General features: G+C 43.7%; 1 protein-coding gene across 2 annotated transcripts; it reads right to left on the bottom strand.

The window, feature by feature from the left end:
* Positions 1-1032: 1032 nt before the first annotated feature.
* On the bottom strand, positions 1033-6018 carry Clec4g (C-type lectin domain family 4 member G). Of its 2 annotated transcripts, XM_076923768.1 has the most exons (10): positions 5891-6018; positions 4805-4915; positions 4072-4125; positions 3839-3901; positions 3622-3726; positions 3023-3112; positions 2703-2851; positions 2483-2598; positions 1650-1827; positions 1033-1246 (listed from the first exon to the last, which is right to left on the bottom strand). In XM_076923768.1, exons 1-9 carry the CDS (start codon positions 5943-5945, stop codon positions 1689-1691), a joined length of 882 nt encoding a protein of 293 aa, XP_076779883.1. In that variant the 5' UTR covers positions 5946-6018; the 3' UTR covers positions 1033-1246; positions 1650-1688. The 2 variants fall into 2 exon arrangements, with proteins under 2 accessions (XP_076779883.1, XP_076779882.1); XM_076923767.1 differs by lacking the exon at positions 1033-1246 and having other exon boundaries at positions 1327-1827.
* Positions 6019-22863: the final 16845 nt, after the last annotated feature.

Here is a 22863-nt window from a genome sequence, read left to right as displayed (position 1 = left end):
GAGGGTGAGCACACAGAAAATTATGTTTCCAAGTGTATCCATGGTCAAGCCAGGCCTCTGACTTGTCTTCACATAGATGTAACAGCTGAAAAAAAAATGAAGCGTAGATAAACCTTGAGGTTCTTTCAAGTCCCAGTGACTCTTAAGGATAAGATCTTAACCGACCATGGCAGTTAAATAAAAGCAGTGAATTTTATCCAACTACATGGTCTTAAATACCTAACAGAAAAGAACAACCAAAGACTGAAATGGCTGGTGTTTCTGTCATAGTCCAGGAGGTTGCACTCCCCAGGCATTAGACATAAACACATGTGAGATGTTATTTAGACAATCTATGACTAAGACTACCTTCTTCATAAGGAAAATGCTGCCAAGATATAAGAGACTTTAGACCCTGGCTCAATTTAACACTGTAGTGAATACTGATCTGGAACCCAGACAGACAGGTCCACTATTGTTTTAACTTAAAAAAACCAAGTGATGCTTAAATTTCTTCACTCCTTCTCTAGAAGCCACCTAAGAGGGATCTCAAACTATGACTCTAGCCACTGCAACCAACATCACAGCATTTGAAAGCAGACCCAAGGCTCAGCACTCTGGAGGCCACCCTTAGAAGCCAAAGCAAAGCAACAGTGGGCCCAGTAGATGGAGGCTTTTGTGAGCCTATTAAACTATTCTAATGGACTTTGATTTGGACACTTAAAAAGTTACCTCTGTTCTGGTCTTCCCTGATCCCCCGCTTCAGGCTTTTAGTGCTAAGAACGTTTCCTTCATTTCTCCTTCACATCTCTGTCCAGGGACTAGAAAAAAGCCTCTTTTCTACATCTTAGAGTTACACAAATGTAACCATCAATGAAGTTTGGGGTCTTTTAGATATGCCCATTGGAAAGATACCCTGACGGTCATGCCCAATGATCTCCCCAGCTGGAAAAAACCAAACTGGCCACTGTCCCGATTTCACAGTGGCAGTTAAGGTTGACTCTTAAAATTGGGGGTGTATGATTTAAATATTGTATAATGAAGAGATGAGAATTTTGAAAAGCTTTTTTAATATCAAAGGTAATTAGCCTGATAGGGGCCCATATTTTTTAATCCTCCTCCTTCTTTGTGCCGATTAGCTGTCACGTCAGGGTATAAAACTGAGCTTCCGCCAATGGGATGAGGTGCAGTCATCAGTTATATCAGAGATAAAAGACAGAGGCCATTTGATCAAGTATTGCTGTTGCCAGCCCAGTTTTGGTTCTTCCTGGAAAGTAAATTACAAAGTATGTTTTTTTGTGGGATACAGAGATCATTCTTTTCCAGTATAGATCCAGAGGCTACATGTATTTTTTCAAACATTTATTGATGCTCTCTCTCTGTATGAAGATAGCTCCAAGTCAGAGAGGTGAAATAGGGGGATGCAGGAAGATGGAACAGCTCCAACACTGTCTGGGAAACAGCCAGCAGATCAGATAGATGATATGGGTTTTAGAGCAGTGATTTTGAGACTGACTGGTTAGATGGAAGGTTTAGGCTGTCTTATGAGTTAGAGCTGGGGCCTCTAAAGCATGCAGTGGTCAGTCTGAGTGGATCTTATTAATGGTGTATTAGAAAAAAAGTAGCCCCGGTAGTGGGCTCAAGGAGTAGGAGCCACACTTCTGATTCACCCTGAGGCAATGGGCATGGTACTGGGAAGCTGGGCACAGTCAGCAACTGCTCCTCTTCTCACAGATCCAGCCATCTCTCTCATTGGTACATGGTGCATCATTCCACAGCCCCGAGTGCAGCATCATGACACAGTCCTCACGCCCTCTGGAATCATTGGGCTCTCCAGAGTTCCAGTGGCTGCGGTGGTTCAGTGAGAGTGTTACTGGGACTGAGGATAAACCTAGGGTCAAGCCTTCCTTTACTAGGCCTTGCTTGCTTGTTGCTTGGCTCTGCTGTAGACACTGAATGTCTAAACTGAGTTTCTATCTGCAGTGTACATTTGTAAGGACCCAGAATTTAACCCTTAGTTAATTCCTAGGGTCTAGCGTATCCACTCTTAAAAAGGTTAGTTCAGGGGTTGAGGATATTTCTCAGTGGAAAAGAATGCTTGCTGTATAAACATAAAAGACCTGAGTTCAAATCCCAAGTAGTCACATACAAAGCTGTGTATGGTTGTGCATGTGTTTGTAACCCAAGCAGGGTAGGGTTTGGAGACAGGAGAGCCTCTGAGGTTTTCTGGCTGTTAGTCATCCTAGATCCAGGTTCACTGAGGGAGCCTGTCTTAATAGAATAAGGTAAGGAATGATAGACTAGACTACCCAGAGTTTTCCTCTAGCCTTTCGTATGAGTGTGCATGGGCATGCACAGTGACATATGCACTGTGTGTACAAGCCCACCAAAAGCATCAACAACAATCCTCTCCCAGGAGTTTAGTCTTTAGATGTCCAAAAGCATTTTCCCTAGGGTCTAACTCAACCTTCTTTTCAAATTTCTCCGGGGGCCTTCTCCTTACCTGAAGGTAAGTGGGACTCCATCTACCCACTGGTAGCCTTGAATCTTGTTGAGGTGACGAACTGCCTTCAGACCTAACCAGTAGCCCCGGCCACGTGTATGCCGACTCAGGAAGCCCTGGAAGGGAGTGGACACATCAGCTGGCCAGGTATTCCAAACATCCTGGGCCACACCAGCTCAGGCAAACCCAGCTTCTCCTTTTCCAAGTCCCAGCTGAGCACCTGCTCATTCAGGTCTCTGACAATCACCAGATGGGCACCTTGGCCTCCACAGTAGCTTTGTGCTGCATTCCATATGGCCTGTGTCTCAGAGAAATAGTAGCAGGAGCCTTGGAAGGGTAGCCATGATGGTGGGCACTGCTCACAGGAGCCTGTTGGGTGGAGAGGGTCAGAGAGATAGAGTGTCATGGGATGGGAGCCATTGGATGCGACGGATGTTGTTGGGTTCCAGAGAAACAAGGGTTTGTCTGGTGGAAAAAGAAGCCTTGAAAACCCTCAGCTGGGTCCACCCATCCCCCACCCCAGTCTCCTCCCTGGCTCACTGTTCTGGTGCTTGACAGCTTCCAGTGCCTGGAACAGCTCACTGCGGATGTTCTCACGGTCTCTGCTTGCTTTAGCCAAGTCCTGGGTCACTACAAGGTCAGAACAGTGGACATTTATAGTTGAGGTTAAGACAGGAACTTATGTATAGGTCAAAATATATGTCCATGTTATCACCGTCAAGAATAACATCAGTCTCAATGTGGTGGTTTCAGTTTCTCCAGAAGGCTGAGGCAGAGGAGTATTGTAAGGTCAAAGCCAGCTTGGACTACACAGAGAGGTTAAGATCATCCTTGGCATCTTAGTGAGACCCTATCTCAAAATAAAATGTAAAATGAGCACTGGTAATAAGTTTGGTATTAGAGCACCTGCCTAGAATCCCCCAGCAAGGGTCTGGGAGAGTGACTCAAAGGTAGAGAACCTGCTTAGAATCTTTCGCTGAGGGCCTGGGCATGGCTCAGGTGTGGAAAGCCTACCTAGCATGTGAAGCCCTGGGTTCAGTCACCAGGGACCCGAGGGTTCAGGACTGTGCTACCTAGAAGCAGTGTGGCTATGATTAGGGGTGAAAATCACAGGCCAGGGGATTGTGTTCGGCTCTCACCACGCTCTTGCAGTTCTTTAAGAATGCTCGCCTGCTCCATCAACTTTGCCTGTGTGTCCTTAAACTCCGCGAGTGTGGTTTGCAACTGCGCTTTCGTCACGGAGCCTATGTGAGGATAGGGCGACAGCCAGGCTCGCCTCCACTTTCTTCTCCCAACCCACCTGCCCCATCTCCCAGCCCCTCAGCTTTCAAATTTCCACCAACCCGTGTTTCTTACAGCAATTCCTGCAGGCTCCGACATCATCCTTCAGGGAACTCAGCATCACCTTCTGCTCTGAGGCTGGAATGACCCCACCATACACATACACTAGGTCAGGGGACACCCTTTTCTAAACCAGTCAACCCTATTGCAGGGGTCTCTGCTATTCACTACCCAATCCCTCCTCCCTGGCAGTTCCTCCTCCCACCGCAAGGGTGCGCAGTCGCCCTGCTTTGCAGCTCCTCACGCACCGTTTGTCCTCAGCAGGTCCTGGTGACTGAGCAGCACCCTGAGCTGGCTGGAGGCTGCAGAGAGATGCAATCAGGAGTTGTGAAGCCTCTGGCTGCTCAGAGTGTGTGAGGACACGTGTGTTGCTAGTCACGGAGGCATAGGCCAGGAACACATCACCCGGGTACGGACAGGAGACATACACAGTGCCAAGCACCCTTGCTCCTCAACCTTCCTAATACTGTGACCCTTTAATATAGTTCATGCTGTGATGACCTTCAACCATAAAATTATTTTCGTTGTTATGTTATAAATTTAATTTTTCTGCTGTTTTGAATTTCCATTGATAACATGTAATTCATATCTTGTAATCCATGTTTTCTGATGTCTTAAGGCAAACCCTATGAAAGGGCCATTCAACCCCAAAAGGGGTCGCGATCCATGGGGACCATGGTTTACACTCATCGACTTCCAGGATCCCATGTGGTGCACCGCATAGGAAGCAAGTTTGTGCTTTCAGTCAGCATAACTTGTCCCTGTAAAGGGATCACTCCGGTGGGCTGAAACAATGGTTCTGAGCTGCTGTTCCAGAGATCCTGAGTTTGCTTCTTAGCACCCGCACCCACATGCAATGGCTCACAGCTCTCTCTAACTCCAGCTGTAGGGGATCTGATGCCGTCTGCCCACTGTGGGTACTTGTACACCCGTGGCACACCCTCAGACCCATACATGTACCCATAAAAATCCATCACTCACCATTGGACAATAGGGTGCTCAGAATGAGAGCCCATAGAACTGTGGCCACCAGCAAAGCCAAGATCAGGAAGAAAAGTCTTTGTTTGTAGCAGTCCCAGCGTCCCAACTGCCCTAGTAGAATACAGATGAATTCTGGATCCCTCCAGGACAGAGGTATAGACAACTTAAGAACTCTCCTACCACCACATGACAGAGTTAGAATTCTTTTTTTATTTTTTAATTTTGAAACTTTTTTCTTTTTTTAAAATTTATTTTTTATCGGTTACTTATTTTTATTTCAAATGTTATCCCCCTTCCCGGTTTCCCCTCAGCAAACCCTCTATCCCATCCCTCCCCCCTCCCCCCGCTTCTATGAGGGTGCTCCCTCACCCCGCCCACCCATTTCTGCCTCACCGCCCTAGACTTCCCCTATGCTGGGGCATCGAACCTTCACAGGTGAAGCAGAGATTGAAGGAAAGGCCATCCAGAGACTGCCCCAGCCCATATGCAGCCACCAAACCCAGATACTATTGCTGATGCCAAGAAGTGCTTGCTGGAGCCTGATATAGCTGTCTTCTGAGAGGCTCTGCCAGAGCCTGACAAATACAGAGGTGGATGCTCGCAGCCAATCATTGGACTGAGCATAGGGTCCCCAATGGAGGAGTTAGGAGAAGGACTGAAGAAGCTGAAGAGGTTTGCAACTCCATAGGAAGAACAATATCAACCAACCAGATTCCCCAGAGCTCCCAGGGACTAAACCACCAACCAAGGAGTACACATGGGAGGACCCATGGCTCCAGCTGCATATGTAGCAGTGTTAGAGTTCTTATGCCAATGTAACTGGAGTCTATATAACAAGGCATCTATGGCTGGAGTGATACCTGGCCGCCAAACAGGTTTTCTGGGGGATACTCAGGTGATGCCCTTTCTCAGTCCAGGATCCAGGACCCAGCCCCTCCCCCCCATGCTGTAGGCACCACCATTCCACAGTCCTGTCCATACAGTGGTATCTCCTGTATAGTTTTGTCTCATCTCCCCAACCCCCCAAAACTCCAAACAGAACAGAAGAACCCATGGAGGAGGATGAAGTGATTCTCTTTCTCCTACCTCTGGGAACCTCTTCAATTGCACTGCCCAGCTTGCTGTATCCACCAGTGTTCATGACGGTGGTGGCATCCAGCCCCAGACAGAGATATAAATTTAAGTCTCCACCCTAGCCCCATCCTATGTCCCTCCCTTCCTTCCTTTCCATGTCCATGGCCTCAATTCTTGTGCGTAGGAAGCTAGTGAATGGTCAGTCACAGTGCTGGGTGAGGCTGCGGCTATGAGGGGGCAGATCAAACCTCTGTGGCTTGATCATTGTAGCTGTGTTTCCTGCTCAGAAGGTGTGAAGACCCATGTCTTGGTATCTATGGAGGCATAGACAGAAATACAGCATCCGTGCACAGTAGGAGACATACATAATGTATACAAGTGCCAAGCAGATATATGTTTGGTTTATACCAGTGGTTCTTAACCTTCTCTTTCTCTCTCTGTCTCTCTCTATGTGAGATGTGTGTGTGTGTGTGTGTGTGTGTGTGTGTGTGTGTGTGTGTGTGTGATTGTGGAGGCCAGAGGACAACTTGGGGTGTTATTACCCAGGAACTATTTATCTTAAAAAACAATTGCATTTATTTAGTTATACTTACAGCGTGTGTTTTAGGTGCTTGCATAGGATTAGAGGACCCTCTAATGTACATTCACCTGACAACCTGTGAAGAGTTGGTGTTCTCTCCACACCCTGTGGATTCTGGGATCAAAGTCAAGTTGCCAAACTTGGCAGCAAGCTACTTTACTCACTGAGCTGCCATGTTGGCCCCATTCACATTTTTTTTGAAACAGGGTCTCTCTCTTTTCTTTAAATTGGATACTTTATTTATTTACATTTCAGATGTTATTCCCTTTCCCCATCCCCCCCAGAAATCCCCTATTCCATCTCCCCTCCTTTTGCTTCTATGAGGTTGTGCCCTCCACCTCCCCCCACCTCCCTACCCTTGAATTCCTCCACACTGGGGCATCCAGCCTTCACTCGACCAAAGGCTTTCTCCTCTCCTATCTATGCCAGACAAGGCCATCCTCCCCTACATATACAGCTGGAGCTATGGGACCCTCTCTATGTGCTTGCAGGCTGGAGGTTTAGATCCTGGGAGCTCTGGTTGCTTGGTGTTGTTGTTCTCCTCATGGGACCACAAACCCCTTCAGCTCCTTCAGTCTTCTCTCTAACTCCTCCATGGATATCCTGTGATCAGTTCAATGGTTAGCTGTGAGCATCCACCTGTGTATGTGTCAGGCTCTGACAGAGCCTCTCAGGAGACAGCTGTATCAAGCTCCTGTCAGCATGTACTCCTGGCATCCACTACAGTGTCTGTGTTTGGTGACTGAACAAGTGAGGGATTACCAGGTGGGGCAGTCTCTGGATGGCCCCCTCCTTCAGTCTCTGCTCCACATTTTGTCTCCATATTTGCTCCCATGAGTATTTTGTTACTCCTTCTTTTTTTAATTTATTTTTTATTGGATATTTTATTTACATTTCAGATGCCATCACCTTTCCCCATTCCCCTCCCTAGAAAACCTCTATCCCATCCCCCCTTCTCCGTTTTGCTTTTATACATTTTTAAATGTTAATCAAATTATAAGTTTGGTAATGCTCAATAACAAGATGCCCATACAATCAAAAGCGTAACCCAATACCCAACCTAGATATATCAACTATCTTTGATTGGCGGAGACATTCGAACATCCGCCTCCATGTTCTCCCTCCATCACCTAGCTCTTCCTCTCCTTCTCCTCTTCCTCTCCTTACTCCTCCTCTTCCTTGCCTTATTCCTCCAACCTTAGCTCATCTTACATATTACCCTTCCTGTTAAAATAAAACTTTTCTCTCAAAATACAATTAGGGCATAACTATACCAATTTGTGTCAGTAAGGTACAAGATAGACCTAATACCCAGTCCATCATTTTGTTGACTAAACGGAACCTCTGTCATCTCTTCTAAATAAAAGACTTAGTTCTGAACCTGGCTTTTTTCTTGGTTTTAGAATGAATGTCAGCTGAAAACTATCCTCTCAAATCTTTTCTCTCAAAGTAAATAGCCAGAATTGGCTATGAGACTATAAGTCTTCAACCCCACCAGAAATCCAGAATGACTGAGTTAACTGAAATTATGGGAAGCACAAAGCATAGCTTCTAAAACTTAGCCAATTTATAGAGACCACTGAACACCTGGAAAGCCCCTATACTACAAAATGTTGGAGCATCTGATCTTCAGCCTTCTAGCCCAGGATTATCTGACAGACCTAGTGATGCAGAATTATTAAGGGCTGATTACTCTATCTTGGCAGATACAATCAGTCGACTATTCTGTAAGTGTGTCCTTTTCTGGAGAGTAATTTGTCTGTAGATGGAGAGAGGCAATTCTTGTCTAGTGGCTGTCTCACCACATTTGGAATAACTCCAAAGATGCTCAATTTCTTCTTAGAATCCAAGACAGGAAGCTGTTAGGAGCAGACAGGTCTCTAATCAAAATGAACATTAATACAGAAATGTTTGTAACGTCAATTCTGTGGACTTCTGATGTTTTGAAAACCAAGTATCCATGTAAGGCAATCTGGACTGTTGTCTGTTAACTCCTCTCAGCTATTTCTAAATAAAATATAGAAAACACCCTAACAATAAACTCAAAGCCATGAATTTGCTATAGGCCCTTAACTCACAGGGTAACCATCTCAAATTAGTTAGAAAAGTTAAAGAAGGACTGGGTCTAAGTCTTGTATTCCTAAATGTGTTATGTAGGCGCAATGCCTATGAGAGTTGTTACTCCTTCTAAGAAGGACCGAAACACCCACACTTTGGTCTTTATTCTTCATGAGCTTCATGTGGTCTATGAGTTGTATCTTGGGTATTTTGAGCTTTTTGGCTGATATCCACTTATTAGTGAGTGTATACTAAGTTCTTTTGAGATTGGGTTACCTCACTCAGGGTGATATTTTCTAGTTCCATCCATTTGCCTAAGAATTTCATGAAGTCATTGTTTTTAATAGCTGAGTAGTACTCCATTGTGTAAATGTACCACATTTTCTGTATCCATTCCTCTGTTGAAGGACATCTGGGTTCTTTCCAGCTTCTGGCTATTATAAATAAGGCTGCTATGAACATAGTGTAACATGTGTCCTTGTTACATGTTGGAGCATCTTTTGGGTATATGCTCAGGAGTGGTATAGCTGGGTCTTCAGGTAGTACTGTGTCCAATTTTCTGAGGAACTGCCAGACTGATTTCCAAAGTGGTTGTACCAGCTTGCAATCCCATCAACAATGGAGGAGTGTTCCTCTTTCTCTACATTTTTGCCAGCATCTGCTATCACCTGAGTTTTTGATCCTGGCCATTCTGACTGGTGTGAGGTGGAATCTCAGGGTTGTTTTGATTTGCATTTCCTTGATGACTAAGTATGTTGAACATTTCTTACTCCTTGGCCATTCGAGTTTCCTCAGTTGAGAATTTTTTGTTTAGCTCACTATCCCACTTTTTAATAGAATTATTTGATTGTCTGGAGTCTAATTTCTTGAGTTCTATGTATATATTGTATATTAGCCCTCTATTGATTATAGGATTGGTAAAGATCTTTTCCCAATCTGTTGGTTACTGTTTTGTCCTATTAATGGTGTCTTTTGCTTTACAGAAGCTTTGCAATTTTATGAGGTCCCATTTGTCAATTCTTGATCGTAGAGCATAAGACATTGGTATTCTGTTCAGGAACTTTCCCCCTGTGCCTAGGTATTCGAGACTCTTTCCCATAGTCTCTTCTATTAGTTTCAGTGTTAGGTTTTATGTGAAGGTCCTTTATCCACTTGGACTTGAACTTTGTACAAGGAGATAAGAATGGATTGATTTTCATGCTTCTACATGCTGACCTCCAGCTGAGCCAGCACCATTTGTTGAAAATGCTGTCCTTTTTCTACTGGATAGTTTTAGCTCCTTTGTCAAAGATCAAGTGACCATAGGTGTGTGGGTTCATTTCTGGATCTTCAATTCTATTCCACTGATCTTCCTGCCTGTCTCTGTACCAATACCATGCAGTTTTTACCACTAATGCTCTATAGTACAGCTTGAGGTCAGGGATGATGATTCCCCCAGAAGTTCTTTTATTAATTATTGAGAATAGTTCTCGCTATCCTGGGTTTTTTGTTGTTCCAAATGAATTTGCAAATTGCTCTTTCTATCTTTATGAAGAATTGAGTTGGAATTTTGATGGGGATTGCATTGAATCTGTAGATTGCTTTTGGCAAGATGGCCATTTTTACTATATTAATCATGAGCATGAGAAATTTTTCCATCTTCTGAGATCTTCTTTGATTTCTTTCTTCAGAGACTTGAAATTCTTGTCATACAGATCTTTCACTTGCTTGGTTAGATTCACACCAAGGTATTTTATATTATTTGTGACTATTGTGAAAGGTGTCATTTCCCTAATTTCTTTCTCAGCCTGTTTATCTTTTGAATAGAGGAAGGCTACTTATTTGTTTGAGTTAATTTTATATCCAGCCACTTTGCTAAAGTTGTTTATCAGGTTTAGGTGTTCTCTGGTGGAAGTTTTGGGTCACTTAAGTATACTATCATGTCATCTGCAAATAGTGAAATTTTGACTTCTTCCTTTCCTATTTGTATCCCTTCAAGTTCCTTTTGTTGTCTAATTGCTCTGGCTAGGACTTGGAGTAATATATTGAATAGGTAGGGTGAGAGTGGGCAGCCTTGTCTAGCTCCTGATTTTAGTGGAATTCTTCAAGTGAAACAGGGTCTCTTAAAGGCTAAGTAATATAGGCTGGCCACAAATTTGTGTCCACTACCTCAGCACTGTTGATGTGTTGCAGGTTATTTGACCACACTGAGATTGTGTTATTTACTAAAAAAATCTGTTTCTAGTTGTGGTGTAGCTCAGTCCTTAGCACATGCCTTTAATCTCTCTGGCTTGAATATAGACACACCCTTAGTAGACACCTTTAATCCCAAACAATGAAGGTAAAGTTCATTTATAGAAGGAAGCACTCATGTTTCAAAGTGATGTCTAATTGAGTGGCAGAAAAAATGACAAATCAGAGAAAGATTTGATAGAATATGATGATCCCAACTCTCACAAGAGAAAGGAAAGAGAAACTACTTAAGGGGTCTGAGAGAGAGACAGATAGAGAGAGAGAGAGAGAGAGAGAGAGAGAGACAGAGAGAGAGAGAGAGAGAGAGAGAGAAAGCGGGGGAAAGGCAGTTCTATCGGGACAGTTTTACAGACAGATTGTGTAGGGACTTTTTTTTCTATCCTATTTGTCCCCACTCCAAAACTAGGCCATAAACCATTTGCTCTAGCTGCAGATCCCAAGGTCCAGGAACAAGACAATAAAATTCCTCACCCAAGGAACAGCTTAAAAGATAGCCACATGAATGGGAGACATCTTATCTCAGGATAGGACATTTGTGCTGGGCATCCCACCCTGTGGTTAATCATTCAGGATGCAGGAATGCAGCCTACATGGAGCATCCTGGTACCCAGTAATGAGTTCTAGATTACCTAACTCTAACCATAAAATAAAGCGTTTGTCTGACCATCATAAGTCCTCTGCTTCTGCAGCTGATCTGCCTATGAGAGGATACAGTGTCTGGTTTATCACCTCACAGTAAAGCAGCAGGAGGCTACTTAAAGCAGCTTTTGTGAGGTTCTAAGTCTTGGGAAATTAGGGGAGGGAGGCCTGTCTTGAAAGACCCCTGCATGGGGACCCTCATCCAAGTCCAGAACTGCACGAACCCAAGGACACACGAGAGACCTTCTTGATGCAATTGCTGAGGAGATTTAAGGACGAGGGCCCTCGGGCTGGAACATATCTCATGCAGGAGATAGAGGTTCCGACCCAGAACCCAGGAAATTTGGGATATTTATGGGTAGGGGTTGGGGAGAGCATGAAAATTTGGCACGCTTACATATGATTGGATATTTCAAACATCAGCAACTTGCAGAAGTGGCTACGTGTGAGCTGGCAGGATGACTAGTTACTTTTGACCATGAAACCTTGGACTTCTCAGAAAGGGGGAGAGAAAAGTAAACACCAGATGGCCCACTACTCACTTGGGCTTGTTTGGACTTGTCTGGGCACGTCCTAGCATGCCTTTTCATTTGGGTCACCCTGTCCCTGCAGGGGCTTAATATTTTTATTATGACTATTGTTGGTGGTCTTTGCTGACCATGAATTTTTGTTATTGTTACAATGCTGCTTTCAAATTTTGTTCTCACATTCCCTACTCCTTTTGTTTTAAGTAACTTTAATCTTAAAGTTAAAGATCAGTATCTTCTTGTCTCTTATAATCTCATATCTTTGTCTTAACACCATTAGTTGAACAGTATTTATTTTATTTCTAACAAAAGCTAGCAATCTATTTATCACACATGGGCCTAAAATCAAAACTAAAAAAAATAATTATTATCAGGAGACCAGCCACAGCAGAGAGTAGTGTCGTCATCCAAGGAGAGTGGGTGAAACAGGACTCAAACTAACCTTGTTGAGTCCTTCTTTCTTTCTGTCTTTTATCTAACCTTTCTCTAAGTCTCTGCATTGAGTCTCGGACTACCCCGGTGTGATCAGCATAAAAACAACAATCTTCTTTGAGGGCTGCATACAGTCCTCTATCTTTAAGAAACAGCAAGTCTAATCTTCTTCTGTTCTGCAGAACAATCTCTGAGAGGGAAGTACTGATTGTTCTAAGGCTCTTAAATCTATATCAATGGCAGCTCTTAGCTATTGGAAATAACAGGGTGTCTGTATTAGTGTAGCAGTACCTGTTCTCACACCTGTGGCCACTCCAAGTCCCAGTATGGTAGCTAGGGTCAAGGAAATAGGCTCTCTGCAGAAGTGTCTAGGGTATATCTCAAACTTATATTCAAAAGTGACTGCAGGGTGGTAATAAACCCGGGAGACTAGCTGGACAAGTACAAAATAATCTTTGACCTCGTCAAAGACAGAAATAGATATATAAAGGGTTAATCTTGAACTGTAAGCTCACCATTTATCAATCTTAGGCACTAAGTATCTGTTATCAGGGCTCCTTGGGCTCTATTCTATTGACTGGGGGTCTCAAAGCATTTCTTTTTCTTTGAAACACACTTCCAAAGTTGTCCTCTGACTTTTACATATACATATAATCAGACATATATAATAAAGAGAAATTGTAGAAGGAACAAATCTATATAACTCTAGATTTACATTTCAACTTCAATCTTGTAATCACAAGCTGTCATTTAACCTTGGGTGTACACACTAAGTCCCACCCTCCAAGGCAGCATTATCCCTGTGCCTCTGGGGTGGTCTCAGGAGTCAAGGCCTGCTGCTCTTTAGCCTTATAGAATAGCAGAAGACCTTGAGCTAAAGAGTAGGGGGTTGTTCAGGCATCTGGAGCTTCTCCAGTTGGCATCAGTCACAGGTGGTGATGGTGAACTTCAAGGAGGTCGGATGATCAACAGCTCCAGGAACAGTCTCTTAGTAGCCTGAAAAATCATTTCTCATACAAAAGGGACAAAAGGGTGTGGAACAAGGACAAGGGACAATCTCCAGCCAGCGCCAGTTCCGGAGGGCAATTAGTTTTAGGGTCATGTATAGTCTCTCTACCTGTCTTGAACTTTGGAGACAGTATAAACAGTGGAGCTTCTAATTAGTCTCTAATATTTCTGACAATTCCTGACTTATCTTAGAGACAAAAGCAAGTCTGTTATCTGATCTAATTATCTCAGATACTTGAAAACCTCGGGAAAACTTTTATTCTAGGCTGCTCTCTTCTAGGTATTTTCTTATTCACTCTAAGTCTCATAAGCCTTTACTTGCTGGCATATCTTACACTATCTTATTATTTCTCTAGCTCAAAACCTGAAGTCTATTATACGCTTTAAATCTCTTAGCTGCTTGGTTGTACTCATATCTTAAGAGTCCATCTGTGCATTTAGCCTGGTAAGTCTTTTGCTTTCTGGGGAGTATAGTTCTCCCTTCTTGTGTGCACCATTGTCTCTTTTCCTCTAGATAGTATCTGGCAGGATGGCTAGCAATCTGAGTTCTTTCTCTTACTCTGTTTTTAGTGAGGCCATCTCTTAGGCCCACAACTGGAACAGGCTCCCATATCAAGCCACTTGATCTGTCCAGTTATTGCCTCAGGCCACTGAGTCTCCTCCCTTTTTGGTGTCCTGGGCAATGAGTACTCACAGTTGCTGGCTTCATCAGGGTTTCTTCTCTTTGTATATAGTCCTGCAGACATGGGCTGTGGCAAAAGTATACCTGTTGTCCATGTAGATGTTGGTTTCTTGTCAGCCCCAAGTTCCAAAGTTGTTGTCTGCACCGATGATCCCAGGGGTGGGGAGTCAGCTCAAATGACATTTGTGTCCACCACAGTAGCGCTGGCTTGTCTCTGACCAGCATGGAGAAAACTGCTCCCGTCTGTAAAGCAGGTTACCTCGGCTCCCGGCTGGAGTCAGTAGGAGGAGCCTTTCCTCTACCCGTGAGTTCTTGTCAGTTAGTTGTAGCCCGTCTGGGCCCCAATCCTGGGGAGTAAGTCTCAACCCGACAGAGGGTAGGAACAGTCTAGGATGACCATAAATAAATGGGATACCCAGCCCATCTCTTAGTCCACCATTTTTCAGGTAGTCCATAAATACATTTTGGCCCATTTGCCTGGAGGAGGACCCTGTCTATCTTAATTGCTGTCTTCACACAGAGCTAATATCTTCGCCATTTGGGGTGTTTTCCAAGGCCTGGGATTTCTTGGCCCTGGCTTCTATTTGTTAGGGCTGTCTTGGACCCTGAGGCTGGCTCCTTTACTTGTAATGTGCACACTGGTCTTTTTCAAAGGGTTTATCTCTGTTTGATTGGAGTTCCTCTTCTCTGCTTTCTGTAAACTCTTCTCCTGTCACCTTTCTCTTTCTTCACCTCTCTCTAGCACAGCAAGTTACAGTAAACCTTTTATCTTCTAGTCTATCTTTTCTATTCCTTTCTTCTAGACTTACACTAAACCTTCTCTCACTTGCTATTACTGCCAATAATTTTAATCCTGTCTATGATCCCATCTATCTTATCTTTCTTTTCTTTCTCTACTCTTTTCCTTTTTCCCCGATATAGTATAGTATACTTCCTAAATCTTTCAATGACTTATCTTGTAGTCTCTCTAGCCTCTGAAGCCTTGTCTACACTGACAGAATGTCTCTATGAGCTAGTCTAGAAAGGCTGTGGGTAACTTATCTGATCCTTGCTTAACCTCATGTGCCTTGGTGAAAATAGTGGAGTCACATCTAACTCTCTCTCTCAGGATCTATCAGCGGGATATGGCGTGGGCCTTTGGGTGTCCCTTACCTTCTGTAACCTGCTGTTGACCACAGACCGATCAATTGATGGGGTCCCCATGTCTGAGGGAACATTCTTTTGGTGTCCTCTCTTGTTCTTCACTCCTGAAGACCAGAACCTACAAGAGTCTTGTGGAAGAAAGGCTTTTTATCTTATTTATTACTTTGATCACCTGTAAAAGCAGTAAATAGTCTTTTAGAACTCTGTACAGACTAATGTATTTGTGAGGCTGCATGACTGCTGTTCACATCACACTAGAGACCATAACGTAATTCAGTCTGCAAACAGTACCTTGTCCACAGGTGTAATGTGAGCTCACCTCTGAAGCTCTAAGAAAGAAACCAAATCAGAATGAATAGCTTTATCTATAGCATTTCACAGCAAGGACTATTAAGATGACACTTATTTGAATTTAACTTTTGACAAAATAGAAACCTTGGGCATAGTTCTATAAAAACCTTTTAAAAGTTATTTCTGATTAGAATATTGTTTTAGAAGTGATACACAACAAGAACGATAAAATAAACATTTTATATCTAACATAAGAGCACAAGTCCTCACCACTTTTACAATTTTATCTTGTCTGAACTCTCATTTTTGAACCAAATCTTGATGAAAATCTCATATAAATAATGAAATTGTCTCAGACAGCAATGGCTAGAAAGTCTATCAAAACCAAAAGCCTATATATATTTTTCTGACTCAGGACAGCCTGTAACTTTTTAGCTGTAATTAGAAAAAAAAGCACTCTTTCACTTATTAAACTGGGAAAATCCACTATCAACTCTCTTATTGCAGAGGCCAAAAAACTGCTGGCTCCCTTCCAAGGGCTGCCTATGAAAACAGAAAATTCTTTTCAAGGTTCTTTCTACTGGTGCCCTTCTCCTGGCCACAAAGCAGGGCGAATTATCAGTTTTTCTTGTGTAAATTAAGACTGTCTCTCCAGCAAGTTTTAAACTAAATTAAGTAAGCAGTTTTAACCAATTCTTTTCTCCTCTTTAATTTTTCTTGCTGTGGCTGTTTTGTCCAGCATGGCTCGAGGAAGATGTCTCTCTCCTCCACCAGGTTTTTTTTTTTTTTTCACCTGGGCTCTACCTATCTTCATAGGCAGCAGGTGGAAAGCTGCCAATTTGTTACAGCAGCGACCTTGGGGTCCCCAGTACAGCCACACACACTCAATTAGGTAGCTGTTGCACCCAACCTCCTCCGTAGCCTCCACTAAAAGCAGAGGAACAGCGTTTTCTCTTGGCTACAAGCTGTGGAACAGGACCTGCCTATCTCACTGCTCTGCAGCAGCACTCACCAGCGGCTCTATCTTTTTTTTCTGCAGGTGGTCATGTTATCTCTTTTTAACTCAGGACGTTTTACACAGTAGTTTCAGTCCAGAAGAAAAGAAAAGAAAAGAAAAGAAAAGAAAAGAAAAGAAAAGAAAAGACGATCGTCAGTCAAAGTCCAAGAACATATAAACCGAACAACACAGATAGTTCACCCCTGCCACAGGCAGCACAGAAAACACAGATAAACACACCTGGCCACATCTGGTCTGATAACACCAGCCAAACGAGACCTCAGATGGAGAAGCACACCACGTCCTCTCCTCATGTAGGAGCACTCCATCTCCTGTATTCTTAACGGTCAAATTCCTCAACCGCCCGGCTGAATCCCTTGACCGTCTGGTGGTCAAATCCCTTGACCCAGCTGGCTCTCCCAGCTCTTCTAGGGCATCCCCCAGGGTTGCAGCCTGCGGCCTGATAAGCGTGTCTGCTACCGATGGCCACTAAGTCCTCATGGTCTGTAGTGACAGCTGCTCCGAAACCAAAACCAAGACACAGACACAGAAACCAAAACACAGAGACAAAGACAGCAGCAGAAACCAAAATACAGAGACAAAGACAGCAGCGCTGCACTCAGACACACTCCACTCATACAGACCTACCTCCAAGGGGTCGTTGTGAGTCCTGGGGTTGTGCACTTCCCGGCCAATGCACCAAAATGAAAGACCCCCGCATGGGGACCCTCACTCAAGTCCAGAACTGCACGAACCCAAGGACACACGAGAGACCTTCTTGATGCAATTGCAGAGGAGATTTAATGACGAGGGCCCTTGGGCCGGAACATATCTCATGCAGGAGATAGAGGTTCCGACCCAGAACCCAGGAAATTTGGGATATTTATGGGTAGGGGTTGGGGAGAGCATGAAAATTTGGCACACTTACATATGATTGGATATTTCAAACATCAGCAACTTGCAGAAGTGGCTACGTGTGAGCTGGTAGGATGACTAGTTACTTTTGACCACGAAACCTTGGATTTCTCAGAAAGGGGGAGAGAAAAGTAAACACCAGATGGCCCACTACTCACTTGGGCTTGTTTGGACTTGTCTGGGCACGTCCTAGCATGCCTTTTCATTTGGGTCACTCTGTCCCTGCAGGGGCTTAATATTTTTATTATGACTATTGTTGGTGGTCTTTGCTGACCATGAATTTTTGTTATTGTTACAATGCTGCTTTCAAATTTTGTTCTCACAGTCTCTGCTATCATCACTCAGAAGATGTGTTCACATGAAAGAAAAGCTTACTACAAGTTGGCACATGAATTGAGGCCGTAAGTTGAATAGGAGGTTATAACAGAGAATGCCTACATGTAATTATCTGGCTTGACATTCAACATTTTCATTACTAAGTCATCCTTGAAGTTTTATTTAGACAAACTCAGTCAATATCTTATGTCCTCTTTTTGCACCTGGGATCCTGTGGTGTATATCTTCTTTATGTCCTCGGGTTAATGGTTTCTGTAACCCCTTGGAATGTGCTCTAAGCTTTAGAAGTCTCAGAAACAATTAAGCAACTATGTTATAAAAAGGGCTCGAATGTGTTTGTCTGGGTTACTTTCTGAAACGATGGTGACCCTTGTATGCTAGTCGCCTCTGCAGAATAAATGCTCTTTGTTTTTGCATACTGAGTCTGGGGTCTTCCTTCAGCAATTTTCAGACCCTTACAGTTGCAGAGAGAACAAGCTAGATATAGATGAAGAAGAAACAAACCAGAGAATAAGAATAAGCCAGTAGATTAGAACAGATTACCAGAGTTAGTTTGAGGTCAAGCAGAGCTATTCAGGAGAAGGTGAGAGAAGACAGATGTAATCAGTCAGCTTGGAGAGGAGTTTGAGTCAGAACAGCTGAGTTGAGAATCAGTCAGCCAGAGATCAGAAAGAAGGGGTGAGTTTATTCGGCAGCTAGTCTCAGAGGCTGAAAACATTCTAGGCCTAGGTAAGATTATGCAGAGGCTAGCAGCTTCCCCAACTAGGCCCAGATTAGCAGACTGAGGCAGTAATGTATGCAGAGATGGCAATGAATATAGGAGAATAAAAGTTACAGTTACAGGGATGCATGACATCAACTTTCCCCATGCATGAGTGTAGTTACTGAGGACCAAATTTAGATCCTCATGCTTGCAAGGCAGACACTTTCCTGACTGAGCTGTCCCCCAAGCTCTGGTCTCTGTCTCTTATCGGCTCAGCTTTCTCCTGAGGTGGTGGTGGTGGTGGGGGAAACACGGAACCAGCCAAGTGTTTCAGGACTCTGCTAGGTCCTGAAAAAACATCCTTAGGTATGACCTTGAAAGCCAGCTCAATCCCAAAGGTGTTGGTCAAACACTGTACTTGACCTTACTGTGATTTTAGATGACACTGACTGGTCTGAAAGAAGCAAACAGATCTATGAAAGTTGTTAACCAAGCTAGTGGGTTCTCCTGCTGGGGATGGAAAATGGCCTCGAGGTGGTGTGTGCTTTAGAAGTTTTCTCCTTTGTGCAAAAGGAGGAACTGTGACAGGGCTTCTTTCAAAGGGATGCTGTGATAAGGAACTAATGTTATGGGACTGGGAGATGAGTCAGTCTATAAAGTGCTGCTGTGGACACATGAGGGCCTGAATCTGATTTCTAGTACTCATGAAAAAGCTGGGTGAGGTGGCATGTGCTTGTAACCCCAGCACTGGGGAAGTGGACACAAGAAAGTCCCTGGAGCTTGCTGATCAGCCGGTATAGCTAGCCTGTGAGTTCCAGGTCCCTGGAAGAGACTGTATCTCAGAAACCAGGTGGGGGCCAGTGAGACCTCAGGTTGACCTCTGGCTGCCGCATATATGTGCCGAGGTAGAAGAATCTAGAGTGCAGAGATTAAGGGTCAGCCAGGATTATAATGTAATGAACCCAAGCCTCAAAAAGAAAACAAAACAAAACAAAAACGCAAAGCTCGATAAAACCCTCTTCAATAAACCAGGAACCAGCACATGAAGCTGGAGTTGCAGCACAGTTAGAATGTTTGCCTGCCATGCACATCCCTATGGGAAATGAACTGGATGCAGTGTTGCACCTGTAATCTGAGCACAGGGAGGACAAGTCAAAAAGATCAGATGTTCAGGTTATTCCTGGCTACTCAATGAGTTTGAGGCCAGCCTGGGCTACCTGAGACCTGCTACAAGGAAACAACAAACACAAACCCAAAGTCCAAACCAACACTAAACATTTCTAACCACTAAACGTAATGTTTCATGTGTTCTTTAAACAAATATTAGATATCTAATGTTTGACAGAAATTTCTCTGATAATTGGGTTGTATCTGTTAGCATTCTGTCTAAACTCTACCCCACAAGTACCTGACAACAGCCAGGTAGGCCTGACCCACTATAAAAGGGGCTACTTGCCTCCTCCTCGCTCTCTTACCCTCTTGGTCTCTTGCCTTGCTCCCTCTCTGTCTCCTCGCCCTCTTTCCCTCTCTCCCCATTCCCTTTCCCCATCTCTCCATGTGCTCATGGCAGGCCTCTACTCTTCTACTTCTCTACCCTCTCTGCCTTTCTCTGCCTTTACTACCCTCTTGACTCTCTTCCCCATGCCATGAATAAACACTATACCATCATCATGTGGCTGGTCCCTCAGGGGAGGAAGAGATGCCTTGGTATGGGCCCACTGAGATACCTCCTTCCACCCATACCTCACCACACCTCCACAGAACATACCCCCCTTCTTTATCTTTTTATGAATACATCAGTATCAATGAACAAATTCTCTCTTCCTGTGTGGTAATATTTCACAGGATGGTCAGGAGAGACAGACACTATGTTAGATTTATCATGGATGGGAAAGGGGCCACATGCCTCCACCAGGAGCCACTGGCAGTTAAGAGTAGCCTTGAGGAGAGTATTATTTTCTTCAGCACTGTGGCCACTGGCTATTTACTCTGCTCCTGTAAATAAATAGTGTTCTGCCAGTGCTCATGGAAGCAGCCCTAGCTAAACTCAGTGGGCCACACTCAAAAGGAAGACACAGCTACAGGAGGGACACTCACCAAGAAGAAGGCTTTCAGTGTGAGATGGAGGGGAATGGAGGGATGGAGATGACTAAAGGGCATTATGTGAATACATTTTCAACTTTCAAACAAAAAATCCTTTTAAGCAATAAGAAATTATAAAAAGCATGTTAGGGGGCTGGGTAGATGACTCAGTGGTTAAGAGTATATTCTTTTTGCAGAGGACCCCAGTTCAGTCCCAGAACCCAAGTAAAACAGCTCACAACCTGTAACAGTAGCTCCACGAATCTGATGTCTCTGCCCTCAAGTGCACATACCCTCCCCCCATATGCACTGTTAAAAATAATAAAAGTAAGCATGAAAAAAAACCTTAAAAGTAATTTAAAAGGAAAACCTTTGTCATAATAGCTAAGTTGTAAAACCAATTTCAGTGTCCAGCAACAGGGGAATGAATAGAGAAAACATGGTTTATAGTCATAAAGGATACATTAATGTAACTAACAGGAAAATGGGTGCAACTGAAGAGAATCATATCAAGTGAATTAAGTCAGCTGCAGAGAGACAAATATTGAATGTTTTCTCTCTTTTGTGGTTCTCAGATTTTATAGTTACGTAAAAATCACAGATGTATACATAACAAGAAAGTAGAAGTGAAACTCTGTGGGGGAAAGAAAGGGACCAAGAGGAGGGGGAGTCATGAGACTGGGAAGGCAAGGGATGTGTCCAAAGCACGCTATGTACTCGCATAAAAATGTGCTTATGTAAGACATCACCTGTGTAACACATACATACAATAAAAATCTAAAAGAAGAAACAAAACAAAATACCCCAGTGCCGAGAGTGGTGGTGAACTTCTGAAATCTCATGGTTGAGAGACTGTGTTGAGAGGGTTGTTTGTTCAAGTCCAGCCTGGCCCATATTGTGAACTTTTAGGACAGTCTAGACTGCACACAGTGAGAGTATTTCTCAATAAGTAAACATGAAGCAAAGAAAACCAGCATGAAGTGAAAAGGGAAATTACTGGGGTGGGAAGGAGCAGGGGGAATAACAGGAGAGGATGGAGGACTAGCTATTAAGGGCTCTTTGCTGCCAAGCCTGATGATCTGAGTTTGATCCTTGGAACCCACTGACCCCATGAGTCTTCTCATGCTCACGCATTGGCAGCCACCTACTTGCACGGATGGACACACTCACACAAATACACAATAAAAAGAAAAAGCCAATTGTAGTATCTCACTTGTAATCCTAGTGCTGAGGGGTGGTGGATTCTGGGGCTTGTTCCAAGCCAGTGAGAGACTCTGTGGCAAAAAGCAAATATCTGTATGTAGTTCTCTAAACCCACTTACAAAACTCACAAGAAACAGGCAAACAATAAGAAAAACCATAATCAAGGAGGACTTAGGCACTACGGGGGCGGGACAGTTGAAACCTACCATTGCTGCTTACACAGATTGACATAACATCAAGCTGCCTTCTAAAGTATCTATGTTCGCACCCACAGATAAAGGCTTCAGTCAGAGAAACCTCTTTGCAGAGAACAGAGGTGAATGTAGACACCTATGGTGACATAAGATTCTGAAAACAAAGGACAATTGACATCTCAGTGTAGGCATGATGTTTTTGTACACTGTGTGAAGTTTACCCTTGTGTTATTCAAATGTTGATTTCACTTTTTTTTTGTTATGGAAAAAGTATGTTTTCATTCTGTCATTTTGTTAATGTTATAGTGTTTATTTATTTATTCACTTTACATTCCAATCACTGCCCCCCATACCCCCTCAAACAATACTTTCCCCCATCCCCTTTTTCCTCCTCTGAGAATGTGGAGCTCCCCCCCGCCTTGGTGGACCCCCGCTCTGGCACATCAAATCTCTGCAGGGCTAGGCACAAAGGCTGATTTCTCTGTCCTTATATCTTGTTTCAATCTTGAAACAACATTGCAATGCTTATACCAAGAATCTCCTGTCTCAAGTTTGTGTAATCCGAATTTATTGACAAGGCAGAAAATAAATGCTAAGAATTGTTGACACAAATGTTGTTTCGAGATTGAAACAAGATATGAGGGCAGAGAAATCGGTATTTGAATAACAGAAGGGTAAACTTTACACACTGTAGAAAAACGTTATGCCTAGAGCTCTATCTTAAAGAAGACATCCCTTCCTTAGGGCTCAGAAACATTGTAGAAAAGGGGCATGAAGAGTGCACAAGCAGAAGGGCTGCATGGTCATATTCTTGAGAGACTGTTTAGAGGCTCTAGCAGAGGAACGTAGCTACCCGTGTGTCCTTGACTGAAGACCAGTCAATGTCTACAGGGAAGAGTTTCCTCCTCAGCTGAGTGTACAGGGTTGGGGAGGATGCATGTGGAGTCGAGAGGGAGACACCCA

This window comes from Arvicanthis niloticus, chromosome 24, assembly GCF_011762505.2.
Source record: "Arvicanthis niloticus isolate mArvNil1 chromosome 24, mArvNil1.pat.X, whole genome shotgun sequence".
NCBI classification, from domain to species: Eukaryota; Metazoa; Chordata; class Mammalia; order Rodentia; family Muridae; genus Arvicanthis; species Arvicanthis niloticus.
The sequence above is the reverse complement of the archived record's forward strand: the minus strand, read 5'-3'. Positions and strand labels throughout refer to the sequence as shown.